At 50.3% G+C, this 20,697-nt stretch overlaps 2 protein-coding genes across 8 annotated transcripts in view; one reads left to right on the top strand and one right to left on the bottom strand.

Annotated features, from left to right (window-relative positions):
• Positions 1 to 106: 106 nt before the first annotated feature.
• Positions 107 to 1,710, bottom strand: CIDEC (cell death inducing DFFA like effector c). Its single transcript, XM_075039859.1, has 5 exons — positions 1,518 to 1,710; positions 1,210 to 1,351; positions 950 to 1,099; positions 589 to 773; positions 107 to 462 (listed from the first exon to the last, which is right to left on the bottom strand). The coding sequence occupies exons 1-5, from the start codon at positions 1,565 to 1,567 to the stop codon at positions 276 to 278; spliced, it is 714 nt and encodes a 237-aa protein (XP_074895960.1). The 5' UTR covers positions 1,568 to 1,710; the 3' UTR covers positions 107 to 275.
• A 2,570-nt stretch (positions 1,711 to 4,280) lies between these two features.
• The window catches only part of ZC3H18 (zinc finger CCCH-type containing 18), a 51,086-nt gene continuing 34,669 nt past the window's right edge, over positions 4,281 to 20,697 (top strand). For all 7 annotated transcript variants that reach the window (XM_075039857.1, XM_075039855.1, XM_075039854.1 and 4 more), the window contains exons 1-4: positions 4,281 to 4,341; positions 5,033 to 5,112; positions 14,104 to 14,708; positions 18,056 to 18,140. In XM_075039857.1, coding sequence (XP_074895958.1) covers positions 14,118 to 14,708; positions 18,056 to 18,140 — 676 coding nt within the window. In that variant the 5' untranslated portion in view covers positions 4,281 to 4,341; positions 5,033 to 5,112; positions 14,104 to 14,117. The remainder of the gene's footprint in view (positions 4,342 to 5,032; positions 5,113 to 14,103; positions 14,709 to 18,055; positions 18,141 to 20,697) is intronic.

Genomic DNA, 20,697 nt, shown 5'->3' with positions numbered 1-20,697 from the left:
AAGGGGTTGAACCTCCTCGCTCACCCCCACCCCAGCAAAGATGAGATGAACCGTAGCTGAAAGCAGCAGAGCTTTACTTAAATAAATATATTTACAGAGCAGCAGATCTTACAGAGAAGAGCTGGCCATGCTTAGCCAGCGGGGTGCAAGGAGAGGCTGTCCCAGGCACCGTGGCAGCCTCTCCCCAGGCATTGACCTAGTGGGGTGCTGGGACCCCCAGGGATGGGGTGGGAGTGACGGGGGGGGGGGACACGACGGGACAGGGCACCCAACCCTCACTGCAGCGTCTTCCTGCGGGGCAGGGGTGGGAGGCTGCAGGGCAGGGGGCTTCGCAGCGCTGGGCTGCTCTCAGTCTCCTTCGGTTCCTCCGTGGCATCCAGGAGCTGCTGCATGTAGCAAGAGGTGCCGAGCAGGACGTGGCCGGTGGCCTGCATGGTGAAGAGCATCCAGCGCAGGGCTTCCCTGGGCAGGGAAGAAGCAGGTGAGCATCCCTCCCTGCACCCCACTGAGGGTATGGACAGCGGGGCTGGTCCCCCACTGCAGCATCCCCAACTGCCGGAGTCATCTCCAGCCCACCCCAGCACTCACTTCATCAGCCGCTTGGCCCCGTAGCAGCGCAGGTCGTAGGACATGCTGTAGGTGCCGTAGAGCGTGGCTTTGACGTTGAGGCAGCCCAGGTCCCGCGGGCTGGTCTTGTAGAGGTCGAAGGTGACGCAGGCGACGTCGATCCTCCGAGGGGGCTTGCGGGACAGGCTCAGCTGGTAGCCAGGCGTCTAGGGGACAGCGGGACCAGGGTTACCCGGTAGCACCCCCCCCCCGCCCTCCCAGTCCCACCTCACCCAGCATCCCAGGTACCTCCCAGCAAGCATCACATCATCTCCCCACCGATCCCAGCGTGGGATGCAGATGGGACGAACCAGGGTCCCGTCCCCCCCAGGGATGCACTCACCTTGGAGGGAGCCCACGTCTGCCCCTTGCTCAGGGCCATCAGCACCGTCCCCTCCTCCAGCGTCCGAAAGAAAGCCTCCGTCTCCACCGCGGTGCCATCCTCATCCAGCACCAGCGAGACGGGACCCGGGGCGAGCAGGGCGCTCTGAGCCTGTGAGGGTGCTGGGGGTGAGTGGGGTTGGGGGACAGCCAGCCCACCACCCACCTAGGTAGATGGACAGTCCCCAGGGCAGACAGACAGACAGCCAGCCTCCGGCTCACCTGGCGCAGCAGCTCGGCGAGGCTCTGTGCCATGATGCCCTTGCGCAGGCTGCGGTCCCAGTTGCAGACGCGGTAGGGTCGGGGTCGCGGGGCCGGGCTCGACAGTAGCTGCTGGGTCATGGAGGCACTTGCCGAGACACATCTGGGGAAGGATGGAGGGATGGGGGTGTCCTGAGACCCACCGCCAGCCCCAGGCAGTGCTAGCCACCCCCAAATCTCAGTGGGGAGCAGCACATCCACTCGGGGAGCCAAAGCAGGGAGGGTTCCGATGTCCCCCACCCCGGGGACGATGGCTCCCCAGCACTTACTTTGAGACGGGGGCAGCCAGGCGCAGGCTCAGGGACTTGGCATAATCCATCTTTGCAAGGAGCACGGTCCAGCCTGCCGGGAAAGAAGGATTCAGCCCTGGGCAGGGGTGGTCTTGTCCAGCTCCTCTTCGCTCCAGGTGACCCCTTCCCACCAGCACCTCCCAGGTTTGGCTCCGGCACAGCGGTGAGCCAGCGCCCCGGCACGGCTGCCTTTACGCAAGGGCTGCGCCTGCCCTTTGGCCGGGACCAGGATGGTGGCAGCCGCCCGGGCAGAGTCTGCCTGCCAGCGCGGCTCTTGCGCAAAGCGGCACGTGGGGCCCTGAGTCAGCGCTGGAGCAAAGGCGAGATACAGGCACAGGGCTGCACCCTCACCCCGGCCCCTCAGGGTTGGGGGGAGGGGGGGGGGCAAGAAAGGCTTTGGGGAATTAGGGGCACCCATGGTGGCAACGCCAACCCTGTTGCTGTAGGGATACCTTCAGCTAGGAACCGACTGGGTGGGGTCCTGTGGAGCATCCCCATCCCCATCCCCATCCCCATCCCCATCCCCATCCCCATCCCCATCCCCATCCCCATCCCCATCCCCATCCCCATCCCCATCCCCATCCCCATCCCCATCCCCATCCCCATCCCCATCCCCATCCCCACCCCCACTCACCACCAGCACCTCTCCACTGAATCGCTCCTACCAGCCCTCCCTCGCCTTATATACCTGTCACCCAAAGACTCCGCCCACCCAGCCCCACCCCTCCTGCCTGAGCCAATCACCTCCTGGCCTGCTGGAACAAGGGGTGGGGCCAATGCGGGGGGGCGGGGCCAGCCTGGCACTGCTGCAGCCGGTGATGAAGGAGCATCCCTGGGGCTGACCCGAAGGAGCGTCTTCCAGCCCAGACCCACCAGCATCCCATGGGCTGACCCCAGCAAGCTCCCTCCCAATGGCCCCCCAGTAAGCCTGCTCCCAGTGCCCCCAGTAAGCTCCCTCCCAATGCCCCCCAGCAAGCCTATTCCCAGTGCCCCCAGCAAGCCTATTCCCAGTGCCCCCAGTAAGCCCACTCCCCGTGCCCCCCAGTAAGCCCACTCCCCGTGCCCCCCAGTAAGCTCCCTCCTGGGCACTTTGCATCTCTGGGACATCTCCCCTGCACCTCCCGGGGCTGAATTTGGCCCTGGGTTGGGGAGCTGGGAAGGGCGAGGGGGGGAGCTGGGAAGGGCGATGGGCCCGCGGGGCTGTTGCGACAGTCAGGGCAAGGGGTACGGCGTTGGGTGCCCTGGGCTTGCCAAAGCGCGGTTGGAGCCCGGCCGGCCGGAGGGGAAGGAGCGGCCGTGGCTCCCAGGCGAGCTGCAGCAGAAGGGGCTGCCATGGGGCACCTGGGGGGGGCCGGTGACCCGCAACCTTGGGGCTTGGGCAAAGGCAGCCGGGCCACACAGGGTGCTGAGCAGCCCTGGGCTTTGGGGCCGCATCCTGGGCTGCGGGCATCGGGATCCTAGAAAACCGGCAGCCCTGGGGTAGACCGGGTGGAAGACCAGGAGAGTAGGCATGGCTAAAGCCCTGCGGGCACGCACCCAGCGTGGGCACAAAACCCCACGGGGAGGGAGAAGTCCAGGCAGCTTGGCAGCTGGGAGCACTGACAAGGGGAGCTCATTAGTGCTCTGGTTAATGAGGAGGGCCGGGGCGCTGAGCAGGCTGGCAGGGACCCGCAACCACGCTCTGGCCGCTGGCGTTTGCTCCCGTTGGCATCGGGGAGAGCCGGGGCAGCGCCCGCGGCACCATCCAGGCTGGGTTGGGGATGTGGAAGCGGGGTACGGGGCTGCACCCCGCGGCCACGAGCCATCGCCTCCGGCATGTTCGCGTGCACGTGTGAGTGTGCACATATATATTCCTCCATGCGTGCAGGCGTAGCTCTACGTGTGCGTGTGTCTGTCTCCATGCGTGTCCCTATCCAGAAGTACATCTGCATGTACCTGCACCTCTGTGTGTGCCTACGTACGTACATTTATGTGTACAACCGTGTGTCTTCATACATTTCAGCACGCGCATATGCATGGAGGCACGTGTTAACGTGAGCGCGTGCACGCGTGCACACCTCCGCGGGGCTGCGCGCAGGCCCGGCTCGCCGCGCGTTCACGCATGCGGCTCCGTGAGCGTGCCCCCACGTAGGCGTAGCTCCGCGGGTGGGCAGGCGTGTCTGTCCCCGGGGTCACGCGTACACGCGTGTACCCCTCCGCGTGCACGTATGCGCCCCCACGCGCGCAGGCGTTCGTGCACCAGCCTGTGCACGCCTATCCCCTTGTGCACGCACGTTCTACCCCCGCGCGGGCACGCAGCTGCGCTCGCTCCAGGTGCGCCTTCTTCCACGGGCACACGCGCGTTCAGGTACACGCAGCTCGCCGTGCTTGCACGCCTATCCGCACGCGCGCGCGTGTGCACGCACACGCGTGTGCACGCCGCCCCGCGCGTCCCCTTTAAGGCGCGGCCGGGGCGGCGGCGCACGCGCGGGAAGGGGCGGGGCGTCCGCCTTCCTTTGGCCCCGCCCCTCCCGTCCCGTCCCCTCTCCTCTCTCCCCCCCCCCCTCCCGTCCCGTCCCCTCTCCTCTCTCCCCCCCCCCCTTCCAGGCGCGAGGCCCGTCGCGCCTGGATGACGTCACGCCATGGCCGCCCTGCGCCGCCGCGAGTAGAGGCCCCGTCCCGTCCCGCGCCGCAGCTTCGCCGCACCCCCCCTCCCCTTCCCCTTCCCTCCTGCCGTTCCGTGTCTTCCCTCTCCCCTCCCCGCTCCGTCCCACCCGCCTCCCCGGTCCGGCTCGGCCCGGTCCGGTGCGGCCCGCCCCTTCAGGTGAGCTGCTGCCCCCACGGCCGCTCTCGGCGGGCGCCGGCTGCGGCCTAGCGCCGGGAACGGGGCGGGGGGGGAGGCGGGCCCAGGCAGCGGCTCCGGCGGCGGAACCGGGAAGGGGGCAGCGGCCTCAGGTTGGGGGGGCAGCCCCGGTGGGGGATGCTAGGGAAAGGGGGGTACATCCCCCTCCCCCCCCACGGGGGGTGGGCAGCCCACGGTGGGGGTGGTGGGAAGGGAGAGGCCGTTCTGGCTGGGAACGGGGGGGGGAGGTTGGGAAGGGGGATCTGGGGAGGGAAGCGCCGGTTGGAGGCGAGGGGAGGGTGGCAGCCCCGGTTTGGAGGTGGGGGGGAGTTGTGGAGGGCACCCCCGGGGGGTGTCGGGATGGGGATGGGGAGTACTTGGGGTGGGGGAGGCCTTAGTTTGTGGGGGGATTTGGGGAGGGCCGCTTCATTTGGTGAGGGGATTTGGGGGTGCAGCCTTATTTTGGGGGGGATATTGGGGGGGAAGCCCCAGCTAGATGAGAGGATGCTGGGGAAGGGAAAGGGGGAGCCTTAATTTTGGGGGGGGTGTTATGGAAGGGGGTAGTCTCAACTGGGGGTGCTGGGAGGGGGGAGCTTGCCTTCTGCAGGCAGCACGGGGGGTGGTTGGACCGCAGGGGTGCAGGCAGGTCTGACTGTCCTTCCTCCCCGGGCAGGTGGGAACAGGGAGAGGTCCAGTAGCCTTGGCCCGGGGGGCACAGCAGAAGGACCTCAGCCTGGCAGGAGGCCCTGTGAGGTAAGGGGAGGCACAGGGGGAGCTGAGGGCTGGGGCAGGGAGAAGGGCTGGGAACCCACAGAGGCCCCAGCTGCACGTGGGGGTCTGTTCTGCTATGGGCAAGTGGGTACAGCGCACGTGGGGGTCCGTTCTGTGACGGGTGGGTGGGTACAGCACCCGTGGGGGTCCGTTCTGTGATGGGTGGGTGGGTACAGCACCCGTGTAATGCTGGTTTATGTTGTCTACCCAGCGCAGCAGGAGCCATGAGGCACACGCTGCTCAGAGCTGCCGTTGTCTTTGCAAATGCTACAACACGTAGCTGCTGCAGGTGGTTTAAATTCCCTCCGTGAGCCCTCTTAGCAGGGTTGTCTTTTCTCAGAGGTGTCCTTTCAGCATCCATGCTAATAATATTTTTTTGTACTGCTGTCAGTAGCTCAGCTCTTCTGAAATAACTGTTAACGGTGCTGCTTTGGCTGTAGCAAGAGCAGCACCTCCAAGGTGTGAATTCTTTCTCCTGGCCTTCCTAAGGTTTACCTAGGTTAAGGAAAAGGATCGCAGTCTAATCAAGGCAACTCTTTGCAAGACTTCTGATCCAGTGTTCTGAGCAAAGTTAGACTCTTGAGCGTAATTATTCACAAATCCTACAGAATACAGGAACAATTGTACTTGGTTTCTGTCTTGGGAGCGAGGCGCTGGTAATTCAAAATTAGCATTTGCCAGCAGAGAGCTGCAGGAAGAGCCGTGTGTGCTCCAGCAATAGGAAAATCAGTTACACTGTGAAAACAAACTCCAGCTGCCTACAGCACTGCTTCTCTTCAGGTTTCGGTCCCAAAGTCTGCCTGACGGAAAGCAGTGGTTAACATTCTGAATCGGGGCTCTCTGAGCTCTTCTTTAAAAATCAGCTCGCTGAAAATGGCTGTCACCAAGCAGTTCTCTTTAATTAATACCGAAAGGCAGCTCTATTTTCTGTGTTAAAAGCTTTCCTGACAGCTGCTAGGTAATTGAAGTTTGCTATGCATCTTCAAAGTCAGTGCTTCTCTAAGGATGGCAGATAAGTGTCTGTTTTGGTTAATTAACCATGTTAACGACCATAGTTTCATTCAAAGCAAAGGACTGGGTGATTTGCTTTTGTTCTACACCTCTTTTGCGTGATGCTCCTTTCCTGGATCACGAGGCATTTTATTTCCTTTTCCTCGTGTTGTTGCTACTCTTCCATATTTTTTCCCCATTGTCGTTCCTGGCCTTCGTTTCTGTTTTGCTTCTGTTTTCCAGTTTTTTGTTCCCTAAACCTTTTTGTGCTGTGTTTCTCTTCTTACCTGTCCTGTCAGCACTATTTCCCATTCATTCTTCTCAACTCACTCATCGTTCTTCACCCATCCTTGTGGCTGGACTTTGACTGTGCTCCAGAACTTTTCTGTTCTGCATTAACCCCTGGTTTTCATGTGTCTGATTAATGGCAACATTTTGATTTTGCATCAAGCTGTTTGGCTGTTAGAAAGTGTTTTTTCTCCTTTCTGTCACAAAGATTTCTGCCCGAAGCAAAGAGATTCCTGGCTCCTTTCCTTTGCGTCTGTCCCGTGACCACCCCAGGAGCTGTGAGGTCTCTGCTGGGGGGGGTACAGATGTTGGGTATGTGCTTGGTTCTTGCCATCCGACTGATGATTTGTAGGATTTCATGATGGAAGCTGATGGCTCTGTCAAGCTCCAGTTTTCTATAGGGTACTCTGTGCCTTCCTGCTACTGGAGGTGCTGGAACCATCTGAGCCGTTGGTTCCCATACTATATCCAAGGTGCCTTCCTTGTTCACTTGGAAAAAGCTTTTTGTGGCACCTTATAAAGGCTCAGCCTTGGAGGGAGGAATTTAATGAATGGAAATAATGCTTGCCAGGAGTATTTTTTTCCTTGGTGGCTGTTTCAAATCCCATTTTAACTCACAGCTTTATCCTATCAGCAGGTTAGAGTAAGCCGCCATCCTTTCCATACTAGTTCCAGTTCATCTGCTGCCAAGACCTACCTGCAGCAGCAAGTCAGTTAGTTGTGCACAAAGCTTAACTTTGTTGGCTTAATTGAAGATGCTGCTCAAACTTTTCATGAGTTCTAATTGAAAACAGCACAGCGTAGAGCAATAAAAAACAGAACTTGAGCCTCCTGCCAACAATAGGCCCTGTCAGGAGCCATGGATCCAGATTGCGTGTCAGTGAAACACTGCACTGCCTTAGAGTAGTGTCCAAGGTACACGTGTGACCACAGACTAAAACATGGTTGGCATTTCTTCCTTCTAGTTTTGTACCTTTTGATGCTGCTCATTTAACAGAGAATAGAAGTTGGTCTTGATCTTGAAGACAGACCTGCTGCTAAGAATTCCAGTGCTCTGACTCATCTACCTCTTGCCTTGGGCAAGTCACCTAACAAAATTGTGAGGTTAAAAATACTATTTAAAATGTATCCTGGGATTACCTGGTGATATTGAAGTTGAGTTTTAAAAAGCAACTTAAGTAGCAAAGTGCTTTTCTCTTACTGTGTTTAGCGCTATGTCAAGGCTTCTTAATCTCAATGCTGTATTTTAAGTTAAAAAAAAGTCTTGGCTGTCATTAAGCTTTGGAAAAAAATGTATTATAATGTTGCTGAAGCAGATGAATTTAAATTTCCCTAACACCTCCTTAAGGTACAGTGCCTTTTTACCTGTGTGAGAGGGGTGGGGGAGGGAATGTGTGTAATTTTAAATGTTTTCCGGTAAGGCTATGAGACTTAAGTGGGAACAAGATGCGGCCCTTCATTGTTGCATCCAAGTCCTTACAGGTGAGGATGGCCACACGAATGCCTGGCTTAGAAGGCGCATCTCTGTTCCACGGTATGCAAGCCATGAAACACTGACAAAGTTAAGGAGTAGTTAACGCTTCATTCCCTAATCTGAAAAATTCTGGAGCTCAGTCTATGAAACTTCAGCGCTGCCTCCTGTTGCACATGTATTGTGTAACTAAAAGGTGCTCTTTTCTGCCAGACCTGACTCAGTGTGCGAACGGGCCGCCTTGGAGGCAAGTCAGGGCTGTGTGCTGAACGAGCGTGCTGTCTGTGCCTTTTCCAGCAGCCTGTGCGTGTACAGGGAGAGAGGTGAGGGGCTGCAGGGAGAGAAGGCAGGTTTGTGCTGAAGAAAGCTGCAGGTCGTTGCAGCTAGATGTCCCTTAGGACACCAGGCTGTTCTAGCCTTTTTCGTCCTGCTCCTAGATGATGCTAGGCATGTCTCTGAAGAGTGTTTTCTGTCCTTTCCAGATACCTGGTGACCAAATGGCCAAACTTAGGTTTGCAAAAACTGCCAGGTGTTCTCAGTTGTAGCTGAGTGCAGTGGGGTTTTGCTTGGGCTGCTGAGCATGATGCAAAGATACTGCTACTGAAAACAAGATGGTAAAGCCCTGGGCCTCTTATTTAGGGGATTTCTTCACTTTGTGCTTTTGGGAGACTGTCTCTGATACTGCTGGCTCACAGCACTGGCAGGGACGTTGCAAGCCAACAGGGACTGGCTGGGGGCATGAGAATCCAGAAGGAACAACTGAAGGGAAAGTCTTGCTTGACCTGACTGATACCTGTGGGGACAGCAAGTGCCATCTGGCTCGCACCTGGGAGGATAGCGTGTACTTACTGCAGGTGGGATGGCTGGAACTTTTATCTGCCAAATCCTCAGTTTCTTCACTGAGAACGTGCGAGCTGCTTTTAAGGGGCTTTCCACTCAATGAGGCATGCACAAGTGATTCTAGAGACAGTAAAAGACGCACTTTTGGCTGAAAGTACACCCTACAATTGCATTTGCTCCAAAGCCTCTCGATGGAAGGGCTGTACCAATTTCTTTAGCCTGGCAAAGTGAGGGTTTTGTAAGCCTTGTCTGAAACACTTAGTGACCTGTTCTGAACTAGTCTGCTTCAGACATGCAGAAAATGAAAATTTGACACACTTTGAGCAAATTAAGTCAGTTTTGTAATAGAAGGGGTTGTGTAGCTTTGACCAAAGGCGGCTTTGCCTGAACTGCCTGTAATTTGAAAGATAGCTCTGAAGATAAAACACTGCTAAGCGAGAAGTATTATTATATACCTGGCTCTTGCCCCATCATCCTAAGCTACAAGTCAAACAATCTTATCTGTAGGTTAGAAGTTAATTTTTTGCTTTTATAACTGGTTTTGAAGACAGTAAGAAACTGACTGGGTTTTAAGGCACAAAAATTCCAAGCTCATGATGAGGGATGAAACCTGTGATTTCTGCTCTACCACTTATGTCAGTGTTGCTCAATCTGAAATACTTCCATGTCATCATTTTTCTTAGGTTTTTCTGGCATTTATCTGTATATGTAACTAAAGGAGAGTGGAAAGCAAAAAAAATCCTAAATAAACAAAAAAACCCAGACCATGCCCCCAGAAAAACCTTGCAGGATTCCAGAGATTTGGGATAAACCGTGATTTGCAGATTATTCTGAGGCAGCGCTTGAGACGTGCACTTTAAGCTGGAGTTAAACTTGCCACCGTGCAAAGAATAAATCCATTGGAGCTTGAAAGGAAGTTTGAGTGGCTAGAGCAAGTACTGTATCACTTCACAAAATTCTTACTATGCTACTCTTGCTTTTCATAACTTTCAGTTATTTCTTGTTTCTACAAATGAGTGACTACAAGTAATACCGACTAGCTCAGTGATGAGGCATTCTCCCATCTCAGATCACACTTCTGCGGCGTTGCTGTTGCCCCTAAGGTGCTTGTTGGAATGCTGCACCTTCTTCCTTCGCTGTCCTCCTGGGTTCAAAGCCTTGGGGCTGCACAGAGCTAAGGAATGGCTGGAGGACACTTTTTCATCTTGATCTTGCCTGTTGCAGGAGGAGTTGCTGTGGCAGTGAGTGAGAGGCTAGTCTAACTTTTGGATGGCTGCTGGAACAGTGTCTTGCCATCATGCAGCAAAAATGCTGTCTAGTCCTGTTCCATCATTAGTCTGACAGTTTTCTTTTCATTTCCATCTTCCTGGGTTTTTTTCCTGCTTCTGATTTTCCCTTTGCATATCATGGGTTTGCTTTGGGGCATTTGCATGCAGTTGCACATAAGATTGAAGCAAAAATCTGATTCATTGGGTTTGGGGTATCTTTTCTATGCCTACTGGTGAACTCGGAGCAGCAGCCCTTGGAGACTGGCTGAACTGTGGCTCTCACCAAAATAATTCGGCATAAGAGGTGGTGGAGGAACTATGCCTTGTGTGCATTGCATCACTGCCTGCGCAGAGAGAGGCACCGGGGAGGATGTAAGGCCTGTTGCTGAAGGGAAACTTGCTGTTACTTGTATCCAGGGAAATACGCACCAAAAACGGGCTACCTGGATTTTGTGACTCCTTTTCAATTGGGCGGTCACTTATTGTGTTTCTTATCATTTCTGCCGATGGAAATTAACGGGAAATTATTGCAACTGATGGATGCACTGGATTTTTATAATAGCTTTAATACCTGCCAGTGGAGGTGAATGTTTTATACTTATCACCTTAGCTGGTGGTGAGAACGCGTTCGTATTTGTTTTCCCCCATCCCTCTGAAGATCTTGATGTCGAATGCAGCAAGGCATCTAGTTCACTTTAACGCTTTTTCTTTGGTGCTGCTTATTTGCAAGAAATCGGAAAACAAATTTCCTGAATACGTCTGCCCTTGACAGCTTTTATATTTCTACTGGCCTCTTAAGGCTGACCTTTCAGATGTAATACGCTATGTTGTTCTACGTGCATGCGAAGTGTAACTTCTCAGGCACTTAGGCAATTAAAATCACTGCCATAAACTTGCTCTTAAAGCCAGTAACAATTTGTGCAAGCATTTATGAACTCAGCATCAACCTTTATATATTTAGTAAGAGTATAATTTGTTTCAGATTACATCCTGTTTAACTGCCCAGAGCTGCTCTCACCAGGAGGCAATTGCTGTCTTTTAATTTGGCTTTTAACTTTTCAGTAAAATCAAAACTTTGGTTGTGAGCAAGAGCCAGCTTCTTCAAATGTGTGGAGAAACAAAGAGTAGCCAGCAGGAAGCTCAAAATGTGACTCTTCTGCTGCTTGGGGCCCCGTCAAATGTTTGGATCATCCTCACGTTTATTAGTTAGCCAATACCTGTGCAGGGCTTTGAAGACTTGAAGTAGAGCCTATTTGTTAGGTACTAACATATAGACTTGTACGGCTTCTGGGAGTGTTTTTAAATTTTATTATTTTTTTTTTTAGCTCCTTCTCTGCAGACCTCCCATAGTATAACAAGCAGCATTTTCTCGAGCGTGACTTTTGCCTTGAGAGTTTGCTGCAAATACCAGCTAATAATATCTTCACTAGGGTGAAGGCAAGAGATGTTATCTCAGTGAGGACAGTGCATCTGTCTGTGTGCAAGACAAAAATACAACAACCCTGGTCCTGGAAAGTTTATGAAGAAGCAGATGAGTAGCACGGGTAACAAAGTTGTCATGCCTTCCCGATTTCCAGGCGTGGGCTTGTAATACGCAGAAGAGCATGTTCTCTGTGCTTACCCTTCTTCCGTATTTCAGCACTGAGATTGGCAATTCTGTCATTGCCAAAATGTTTGGGGTTTCAGGTGCTGTGAAGGCTTGGATTTGCTTTTGTTGTGTTTACAGCATGTGGCAGTCTGTGACTTAGTGTGCCTTCTGCCTGTCTGTTCTTGCTCTTTGATGGTAAATAACAACCTTTACTATGCAGAACCAGTCGAAGGACCGTAGCAGAGAAAAGCGATGGAGTAGGTCAGGAAAAGGTTAAGTAGTGCAGAGCTGCCTGGTGTTAATAACTTTTATTTCAGGAAGGATTGCTGGATGCGTTTGAAGGAGCTACCAGAGTCTTGTTCTTGTAGCATTTCTGCTCCAAAGGTCTTAAAAATAGCAGGTAAAAATCTGGTAATTTATGCTGTCTTTCTGTTGTACCAGCAGTAAATGTGCTTGCAGGGAGGTTGTAGGTAGGAGCAGCTGAAGTAAAACATGGTACATATTAAGATGAAGAAGTCCTGTTGATTTGTAATGCCATGGCTTTTTCTTTAGCCCTAAATATGCTTCTGTAAGCCTTGGGTTTGTCTTTAGCTTTTCATTTCTGTCTGATGGCTGCACAAGCTTGTTCCTGTACAGACTTTTGGGTTTGGAGGAGGAGGTGGCATATACTGAAACAGTGAATTTAGTCCCCTGGTAAGGTGCCACCTTGAGAGGAGCCGATGCCTCTGTTGAACTGTTCCACTGGTACAACCAGATAACTGCAGTGGGTGCTTTTATCTCTCTGAGCGTTGGCTGCCTTGGTGCTGGAAAACCTGCGGAGACACCTTTCTCAGCTTGGGCTTTTCTGAGGCAGCCCAGCACTGTCGGTCATTTCTGAGGGGGTGTCGTGGTTTAACCCCAGCTAGCAAGTAAGCACCACACAGCCACTCACTTCCCCCCCACCCAGTGGGATGGGGAGGAGAATCAGGGAAAAAAAGTAAAACTCTTGGGTTGAGATAAGAACAGTTAATAGAACAGAAAAGGAAGAAAATAATAATGTTAATAATAAAATGACAATAATAATAAAAGGATTGGAATATATAAAACAAGTGATGCACAATGCAGTTGCTCACCACTCGCTGACCGATGCCCAGTTAGTTCCCGAGCAGTGATCTGCTCCCCACCCCTGGCCAACTCCCCCCAGTTTATATACTGGGCCTGATGTCACCTGGTATGGAATACCCCTTTGGCCTGTTTGGGTCAGCTGTCCTGGCTGTGTCCCCCCCCAGCTTCTTGTGCCCCTCTAGCCTTCTTGCTGGCTGGGCATGAGAAGCTGAAAAATCCTTGACTTAGTCTAAACACTACTTAGCAACAGCTGAAAACATCAGTGTGTTACCAACATTCTTCTCATACTAAATCCAAAACACAACACTATACCAGGTACTAGGAAGAAGATTAACTCTATGCCAGCCAAAACCAGGACAGGGGGTTGAGGAAGGAGTTGCCATCATTGTTTATAGGGCTAAGGATGTGCTGCAGCAAGAGACCACAGCCAAAGGGTAAGAGTTTTCAATCACAAAGAGCTTTTGTCTAGATGTGAATCAGTAATCTTCCTAGTAAGAGACAACTCAACCAGCTCCTATGGCCAGACAGTTCTTCTATAATTCCCAGGGGTTTTGTTTTCTGGAGTAAAATAGATAGATGTATGTGTCGGGGTTTTTTCCTGATTTACATCTTGTCCCTTTCTGTTGTGTTTATTATGCTTATTCTAAGCAAACATCTAATTTTTAACTTATTCATACCAAGCACATGTTCATACTGAGCTTTTAGCAAAAGTACATGATGCAGACAGTTATGAAGTTGATCTGCTGCTTTGAAGGAATTTTGAATCTTTACTGTATAAAGTGGGTAGAGATTAGATGGCAATTGATGCACTGTCTAAATTAAACCTGATTAAAAATCCAAGAGTTTTCAGGAATGCATGCTGTCCTTGCTTTCGTATTTATTCTGGATGCAGTGTAACAAGTACTGTAAATATATAGGCTGTTTTTCCAGAATCACTGTAAGTTGTGCTCCCGTGCCTCTTCAGGAATCCATGCAATTTGTGGTGCCATGTGCTTATAGTTGTAAAATACACCTGAAAACCTGGCCCTATGTTCTGAAGCTCGCTCGTTTACGGAAGAAATGCCACTGCTGATTGTGCCTGGGCTGAGGCCTACCTTGGGATCTCTAATGGTGATTTGGTGGGAGTGCTCGTGCAGCCTCACCTATTAGAGCTTGTAGATGAAATTCCAACCTCGAGCTCCATTGTTGTATGTGAAGGGTAGCACACTCTTATCTAGTCTGGGACAATATTGGAATCAGTTCTTTGTGCGGTTTAAACTCCATATTTTCTTTTTGAAGGTACTGTGATAAGCCATGTTCATGAATTCAAGCAGCCTTTTCATCTTTAGGAGGTAAAATAGAAGAGTACAAATTCTGCAAGGTGAGCCTTTCTTCATTTCCCAGCTTGTTTCTCCATAACAAGTGTTGTTTTCTACCCTCTGCAGACTATTGGGTACTGATGGACGTTTCCGACAGCCCTGAGCGAAACCCCTGCTCTCCTGATGAAGAGGACCAGCACCTTTCCGATGACGAAGTCCTGAAGGAAAGTGGTTCAGACCGGGACCTTGATGGAGAGGGTGGGCAAGGCAGCGTCCTGGGAGAGGAAGAGGAGGATGCAGCCAGGGGACTGAGTCATGGTGAAGAAGAGAACCACTCGGATGAAGAGGATCGCTTAAGCGAAACCAAGTCTCAGGAGTCTGACAACAACGAGCAGAGTGGGGAGCTGAAGAGCCCTCCGCCTCGCAAAGGAGAGGAGGAAGACCGGACAAATGACCTTGGTGATGAAGCATCCTCTGTCACCCGCGAACTAGATGAGCACGAGTTGGACTATGATGAGGAAGTTCCTGAGGAACCAAGTGCTGCTGCTGCAGAGGAGGATGGTGAGAAAGCTGCTGGTGAGGATGATGAGGAAGAGGAGAAAGGAGATGATGCCCATGAAGATGAGAAAAAATCCAGCAGTAAAAGTGACGATGAAAAGGATGGCCAGGATCCACTCAAGGAGAAGAAGAAAGAAGAAGATGATGGAGAAATTGATGATGGAGAAATTGATGTAAGTAGGAGCTGGTCCAAGGTGGGCAGAGTCCTGCAGGGAGAGACCTATCCTCATATTTCAGAACTGTTTGGCTCTTAGACTGCCATGCCTTCCTCCTCCTTTGATGTAAATATGTTAGCTGTGTCCCCACTGTGCAAGTAACACACTTTTTTCTTTGGGGGTAAGACCATACTATGTACCAAGTCCTAAACTCAGTGGGTAAGATGTCTAGTGCCACGTGCTGTGGAAAAGCTTTGTGTCAAGTATTATTAAGAGCCATCACAAATAAGCTTTTTCCCCACTGAATATGGAAGGGCTCCAGTGCTTTAAGAAAGTATTCTGCCTCAGCTCTCAGAGGACTTTTGAATGATGCTGACAGTAAATTATTTAGCCATGGATTAGGCTGTCTCATCAGTGTAGGTTGAGAGGCTGTTGCTGTAGAGTGGCTGCCATGTGCTTGAGGCATCAGGCATGTGCGGGAAGCCCTGAGCTGTTTGTTGGGCTCTAGCAGCATCTGGGTGCATGGAAGAGGAAAAGAAGGTGCTGGGCTTTCTGAAAAGTGCCTAACCAGGCAGCCCCTGCACATCGTTTGGGTGATGTGTTCAGGGATGTGCAGTCCCAGTAGCTACTGTTTCACAGCTGGGAACAAATGCAGCTATTTAGAAAAAACGAAAACTGGTTTTAATTGCATTAGTGATTAGGGCAAATAGCACTCTCTATCCATGTTTGTCTTTAGGTAGGAAGTGCTCCAGTACAGCAGTTGTATTTAATACAGCTTAATACCAGTTTCTCTCTTGCAGGCAGAAGAAAACGGGACAAAGCGATTCTAGCAGTAGAGTAGAAACCCTCCTGTGGGTTCCTGGTCTGGTGGACACCTTACTTGAATCCAAATAGTGGGTGTGCAAAGTACTGCAAAGAGAAGTCACCAGTCCAGAGTACCTGGCTGGCTCTGCTCCTCACTGTCCGTGGCAAAAAGTGCTCCTGCACAGCTAGACTAGGTTGGGGCAGTGTTGTGAGAATGTCCTGGTGACTAGCCAAGGAAGCAATGGACTGTGGATGGGGTCACTGGTGGGGCTTCTCAGCCAAGGAGGGGAGGGTTCAGACTTGGGAGGTGGTGTTGCCTTCCAGCGCCCATTGCTATGTAGCTGACATGGCCACATGCTCGGGAAGCTCGCAGAGCCTTGCTGGAGAGACCCTCCTCCCTTTTTATTGAAGAGTGGTATATTGTGTGTTTTTTACTGTAGTGGTTTTTTATTCTAATGGTGCTTTGGCAACTTCTGTTGCTTAAAAAAAGGTGATGTTATTTTTCTTCTTCATGCCCATTCTGGCAGGTGATTTTGTTAAACACATATTTTCCAAAAGTTTTGTGTATTTCTGATTCAGTTAGAAGGAATTTCAGCGTGTTGTGGGAGAGTCCAGGCAGGGGGAAAAAAATTCCTAGAGTCCTGACTCTGTGCCTGCTTCTTGATTAAAATATGAATGCTTTCCTTAAGAGTCTAAGACATTCTTGGGAGCACTCTCCTTACAAAGCACAAGATGAATCTGTACTCTGGTTTTCATACATTAACTCATAACAGGATTCCCAGCTGCCTGATTCCAAGGAGACCTCACAGAAATAAATACTTTCCCTTTTGTTCAAGTACAGCATTTGCAAAGACTTCACACAGTTCTTTTGAAAGAAGCAGACTTGAGCTGGTTATACCATTCACACGTCATTGAATGCCATCCCCAGCTTTGGGGGAAACTGTTAAATCTCTCCATTTTATTCTGCTTTCAGAGTTCTGTCTTGGGGGGGGGGGGAATATTAATGCAAATTTTAGTTTGAATATATGTGTAGTCTTCAAAATCCGCTCTTGCTCAGGAGAGCTCTCCTTGTATTGCCTTCAGAGGAATGCAGCAGAAGAGGCTGTTAACCCATCTCTCTGTACATCCTTTGTTTGTCTACAGCTGAGTGATGGTTTTTCCTCCTTTCCAGCTGCTAAACTGATCAAAGTACATAACTTTCTTAATCTTTTCCATGTAGACAACTGCTGTCGCTGCCACAGGGTTGCTGTGATTGCCACGCAAAGGGAAGGCCTCCACCAGATGCTCCCTCTTCAGATGCGTTTCATATGCTGAAAACTTCTGTGGTGGTGAAACGGAGGCAGACCGAGGGAAGGCCAGAGTGCCTTTTAGGATAAATAACTGATTTCCTTGTCAGATACCTTTGACAGCTCTCTGCTCACGTATGCCTTTGCCTTCTGCATTGCCAGCTCTTTTTAGCTCCTTTTGACTTTTCAGGTGCAGCCTAATGAAGCCGGGAAAGGGTTTGTTTTTTTTCCTTGGAGAACAAAGGCAAAGGCTGGTACTTTAAAGTTTCAACAGCTTTCTTCTGGGGGTGTTTCATGACTGTTATTTCACGTTCATTCCCTGTGGTTCATAATCTTTGAAGCAACCTCCATCTCCCAGAATTTCTTCCTGGGGCTGCTGTGCCTGGAGATGAAGTAGAGTTTTGTTTGAGCTGATTCACAACTCCTGTGTGGAGCTGAGGAGTAGAAGGGAAGGTGTCAAGTTGTTGCCAGAGAGGACTGGAAAAAATATGTATGACTTTTTTCCTGAAAAGCTTGTGTGAGAGAGTGTTGCTCAGCGTTGTCGGGAAGCATTTTGTAATGAGTTATTGTAATAGCAGTCGTCCTTCAGAACTTGATGTATAGATGTGTGATGTCTGTGTTGGGTTATTGCATTAACACAGGAATACCGCTATGTATTTTAAATCAGTGAACAGAAGGAATTGGCTTGAGCTAAATAGAGATGACATGAGTGCTGAGTGGGGGACAGGCCAGTTTAAAGGCTCTGAAGGCTAGTGAGTGGTATTATCCATGCCAGCGGAGCTGTGGTAGCTGCCAGTGTGCGTGTTGTTAGCCTGCGGGATGGAAAGGTAACGTGATAGAGCTCATTTGCCTCAAAAGAGCGTGAAGCTGCTTCGAACTGCCTTGCATGTACTGCCAGCTAAAAGTGCATAGCCACCCTAGTTCAGCTGAGGTATAAGATCTTAATCCACTGGACTGTCGATTTTGAGCCTTTGAGCATATATTGGGTAAAATGATGCAGCTTGAAACCTTGCTCTGTGGTGTTGGCACCAAGATGTCTGTAACACCTGAAGGGTTTTGCAGTCGCCTTTGAAACACTGAAGTTGATGCAGCTTCCTGTTTGTAGCAGCATGTTGCAAAGATGCTACAGGGTATTTATTGTAACTTTATATTGCTTTTCTCTTGTGTTTTGCTCCAGGGTGTGTTTTCAGTGACTGATATTTGACCATATTGTGAAATGTCAAGTCGCTGCAGAAAATGCACCACGTGAAATGTCAGCTTGTCTGTCTGTTCCAGGATGATGACTTGGAAGAAGGAGAAGTTAAAGACCCCAGTGACAGAAAAGTGAGGCCACGTCCCACCTGCCGATTTTTCATGAAAGGTAATGACACACTGTAATGATGGAAGAAAACCGAAGATGCTGTAATTTTTCTTGTTTGGTTTTGTACCCGTTAAGCTGCTGTCTACATGATAAACTGTGCCTCAGGCGTCCTCAGTATCACCTTTCTGTTCCTTGGTGGCCAGATGCTGAGTTTACATAGAGCCAGTATGCAAAAATTGCTTTGTACTAAGTATGGTGAGCCCAGTAGAAGCAAATAAAGGAAAACTTGCTAGTGTTTTTAAAACAGCATGGAATAAAACTGCTTGGGCTGATTTAACAACTATTGCTTAGAGGTTATTTTGTGGAAAACAAAAATTGCAAATACTTGCATACAAAACGTAGTTATTTCTTGCAATCCCATATCCATCTCGCTTCCCCAGTTATTAAAAGACATTTGATGAAATTCTAAAATCAAAAATAGGGCTAGAAATACAGTTTCCTGGTAAGAAGTGTTGATGCGACATCGTGTTGACATCCACCAAGCTGCTGCAGCCTCTGCAAATGCATCTGTTGACCAGGTTCCTGCGTTGCCTGCATAGTGGTGTCAGGTGTTGGCAGCTCACGTATAGCTGTTTTCACAAGCAACCCAGAAACCCCAGCGACACGGCACGCTCAAGGGGTGACGTTGGACCTGACAGGGTGAAATGTGCCAGTGGCCAGTACTTCCACTGGGCTGAGGAAATAGTCAGCTGGAATAAAAAATAATTCTCATGTAAATAGAAGCTTTTTCCTCAAGCCGGAAGATAGCTCCACGCTCTATCAGATACCACATTTCTGAAATATGATTGGGATTGTCAGCCTCAATTGGAAGGAATGGGGGTAGGAAATTGTTAAAATGTATTTCTTAACTGCTAATGAGACCTAAGACTTGAAACTTTTAAATCTAACCAGTTGTATTTTTTTTTTTTAATTCTCCTTAATAGGACATTCCCCAAAGTTTGTGCAGCTGCACAATAGCTATCTTAGACTATCCTGCATTTTTTTTTTTTAGTGTAGAGGGTAGATTTTATAGAAGTTTTCTTATTTAAACTGATTATAGCTCTTTTCCACTTGCTTCAGCTTCATTTCACTTAATGTTTGCTCATTTACTTGGTTTTATTTACAATCACCCTTGAAACAATTTATGAAAATCTGAAATTAAAAGAAGGGTGGAGAACCGGGTGGAGTCTCTTACTCCTTGCGTCAGTGGCGTATGCAATGTAGGGAACTACTTAGGGGGTTTCCAGAGACGTGACCATCAGATATCACATACTTGGCTTCCTGAATGTCTTCCGCTATCGAATTTTCTGCCTGTGCTGAGACACGAACGTGTTGGTGATGATGGTGGAACAGGGAAGTCCCTCAGCAAAGAGAGGTGTTTGTTCCTGAATCCTTAGTGTGACGTACGCCTCTGTGCAGCATGGAACTATTTGCCAAAGTCAAAGTTCAGACTGCAGGATCTCCTGCCGCAGTTGTTTTTCTTTGATTTGGCGTGGGTTCAGATAACATTGACATCCACTCTTGCTCACCCCTTAAAGGTTTTATTGCCACCAGGGAGATCAGGCACGACTCGCATGGGACCTTGGAGAGACTCGGTTTTTTGTCCTTGCTCTGTCTGAGGAGCACTCAGGTGGCTGCATCTGTCCAGTGGCATGAATGTCTAGCTTGCAAAGCCTTCCAGTGAAGTAGCTTGCTGTGTAGCCGCCTTGACATATATAGCAGGGCCCCTACTTGTCAGGATAGTCACTGCCCTTGACACCTCAGTAGGAATAGTATTTGTGTAGGTGTCTGGCAGCCCCTACACCCAGTGCTCAGGCATTGAGGAAGGATGCGTTGCTCCATGAGCCGCTGTGCAAAGGGATTTGTGCTCTTATTACATTTGACAGTACAAAAGCATCCATCCAGTGTTACCTCTGACTGTGAACACCAGCTTGTGGTTAATATGGGACCGATGAGGAGCATTTCCCGGGACCCAGGTGCGGTGTGAATTTCTGACATGTTGCCCAGCCAGCCGAGATCAGGGATTCCTCCTGATGCCACAGCATCATTAACTCTTCCATTGTCTCTAAGGTCAAGGTGCTAATGCCTGAGCTAGCACAGAATTAGTGATGACTTTGTGATGCAGGTATCTGCTGGGAAATCTGCAAAATGTCTGTTGACTGATGTTGAGTGGAGTGCCAGAAGAAAAAAAAGAGAAGGGTTTTGTTTCTATGGCAAGCTAAATTTAAGTTGGGAGTTAGCTTTGTATCCTGTTAGAGACCTCTGAGTGTTACCATCTCTTTGGGGATGGTACCTGACGCTAATGAGCAGCTTCAGATTTGTCTGCTGCCCTCTGTAGCGATGTCTCCTTTCCTGCTTTGTGCTGGCAAGTCTGTGGAGACGGTTGGAGAGAAAAGCTTTGATGTACTTTGTGCCTCGCCAGAACACACTGTGATACTTCTGTTGCTGTCAGTTTATATTCATTGTTTTCTGTAAAAGGTAGAGCTCCTAACTTGAGGTCTTTGTCATTAATAAGACTTGAAGAGCTCACAGGCTTATTACTGCATTTGCTTAATGGTGTGTATGCATCCATCCCTCC

Source organism: Buteo buteo, chromosome 11 (assembly GCF_964188355.1).
Source record: "Buteo buteo chromosome 11, bButBut1.hap1.1, whole genome shotgun sequence".
NCBI lineage: Eukaryota > Metazoa > Chordata > Aves > Accipitriformes > Accipitridae > Buteo > Buteo buteo.
This window is presented reverse-complemented; position numbering and strand designations above follow the sequence as displayed.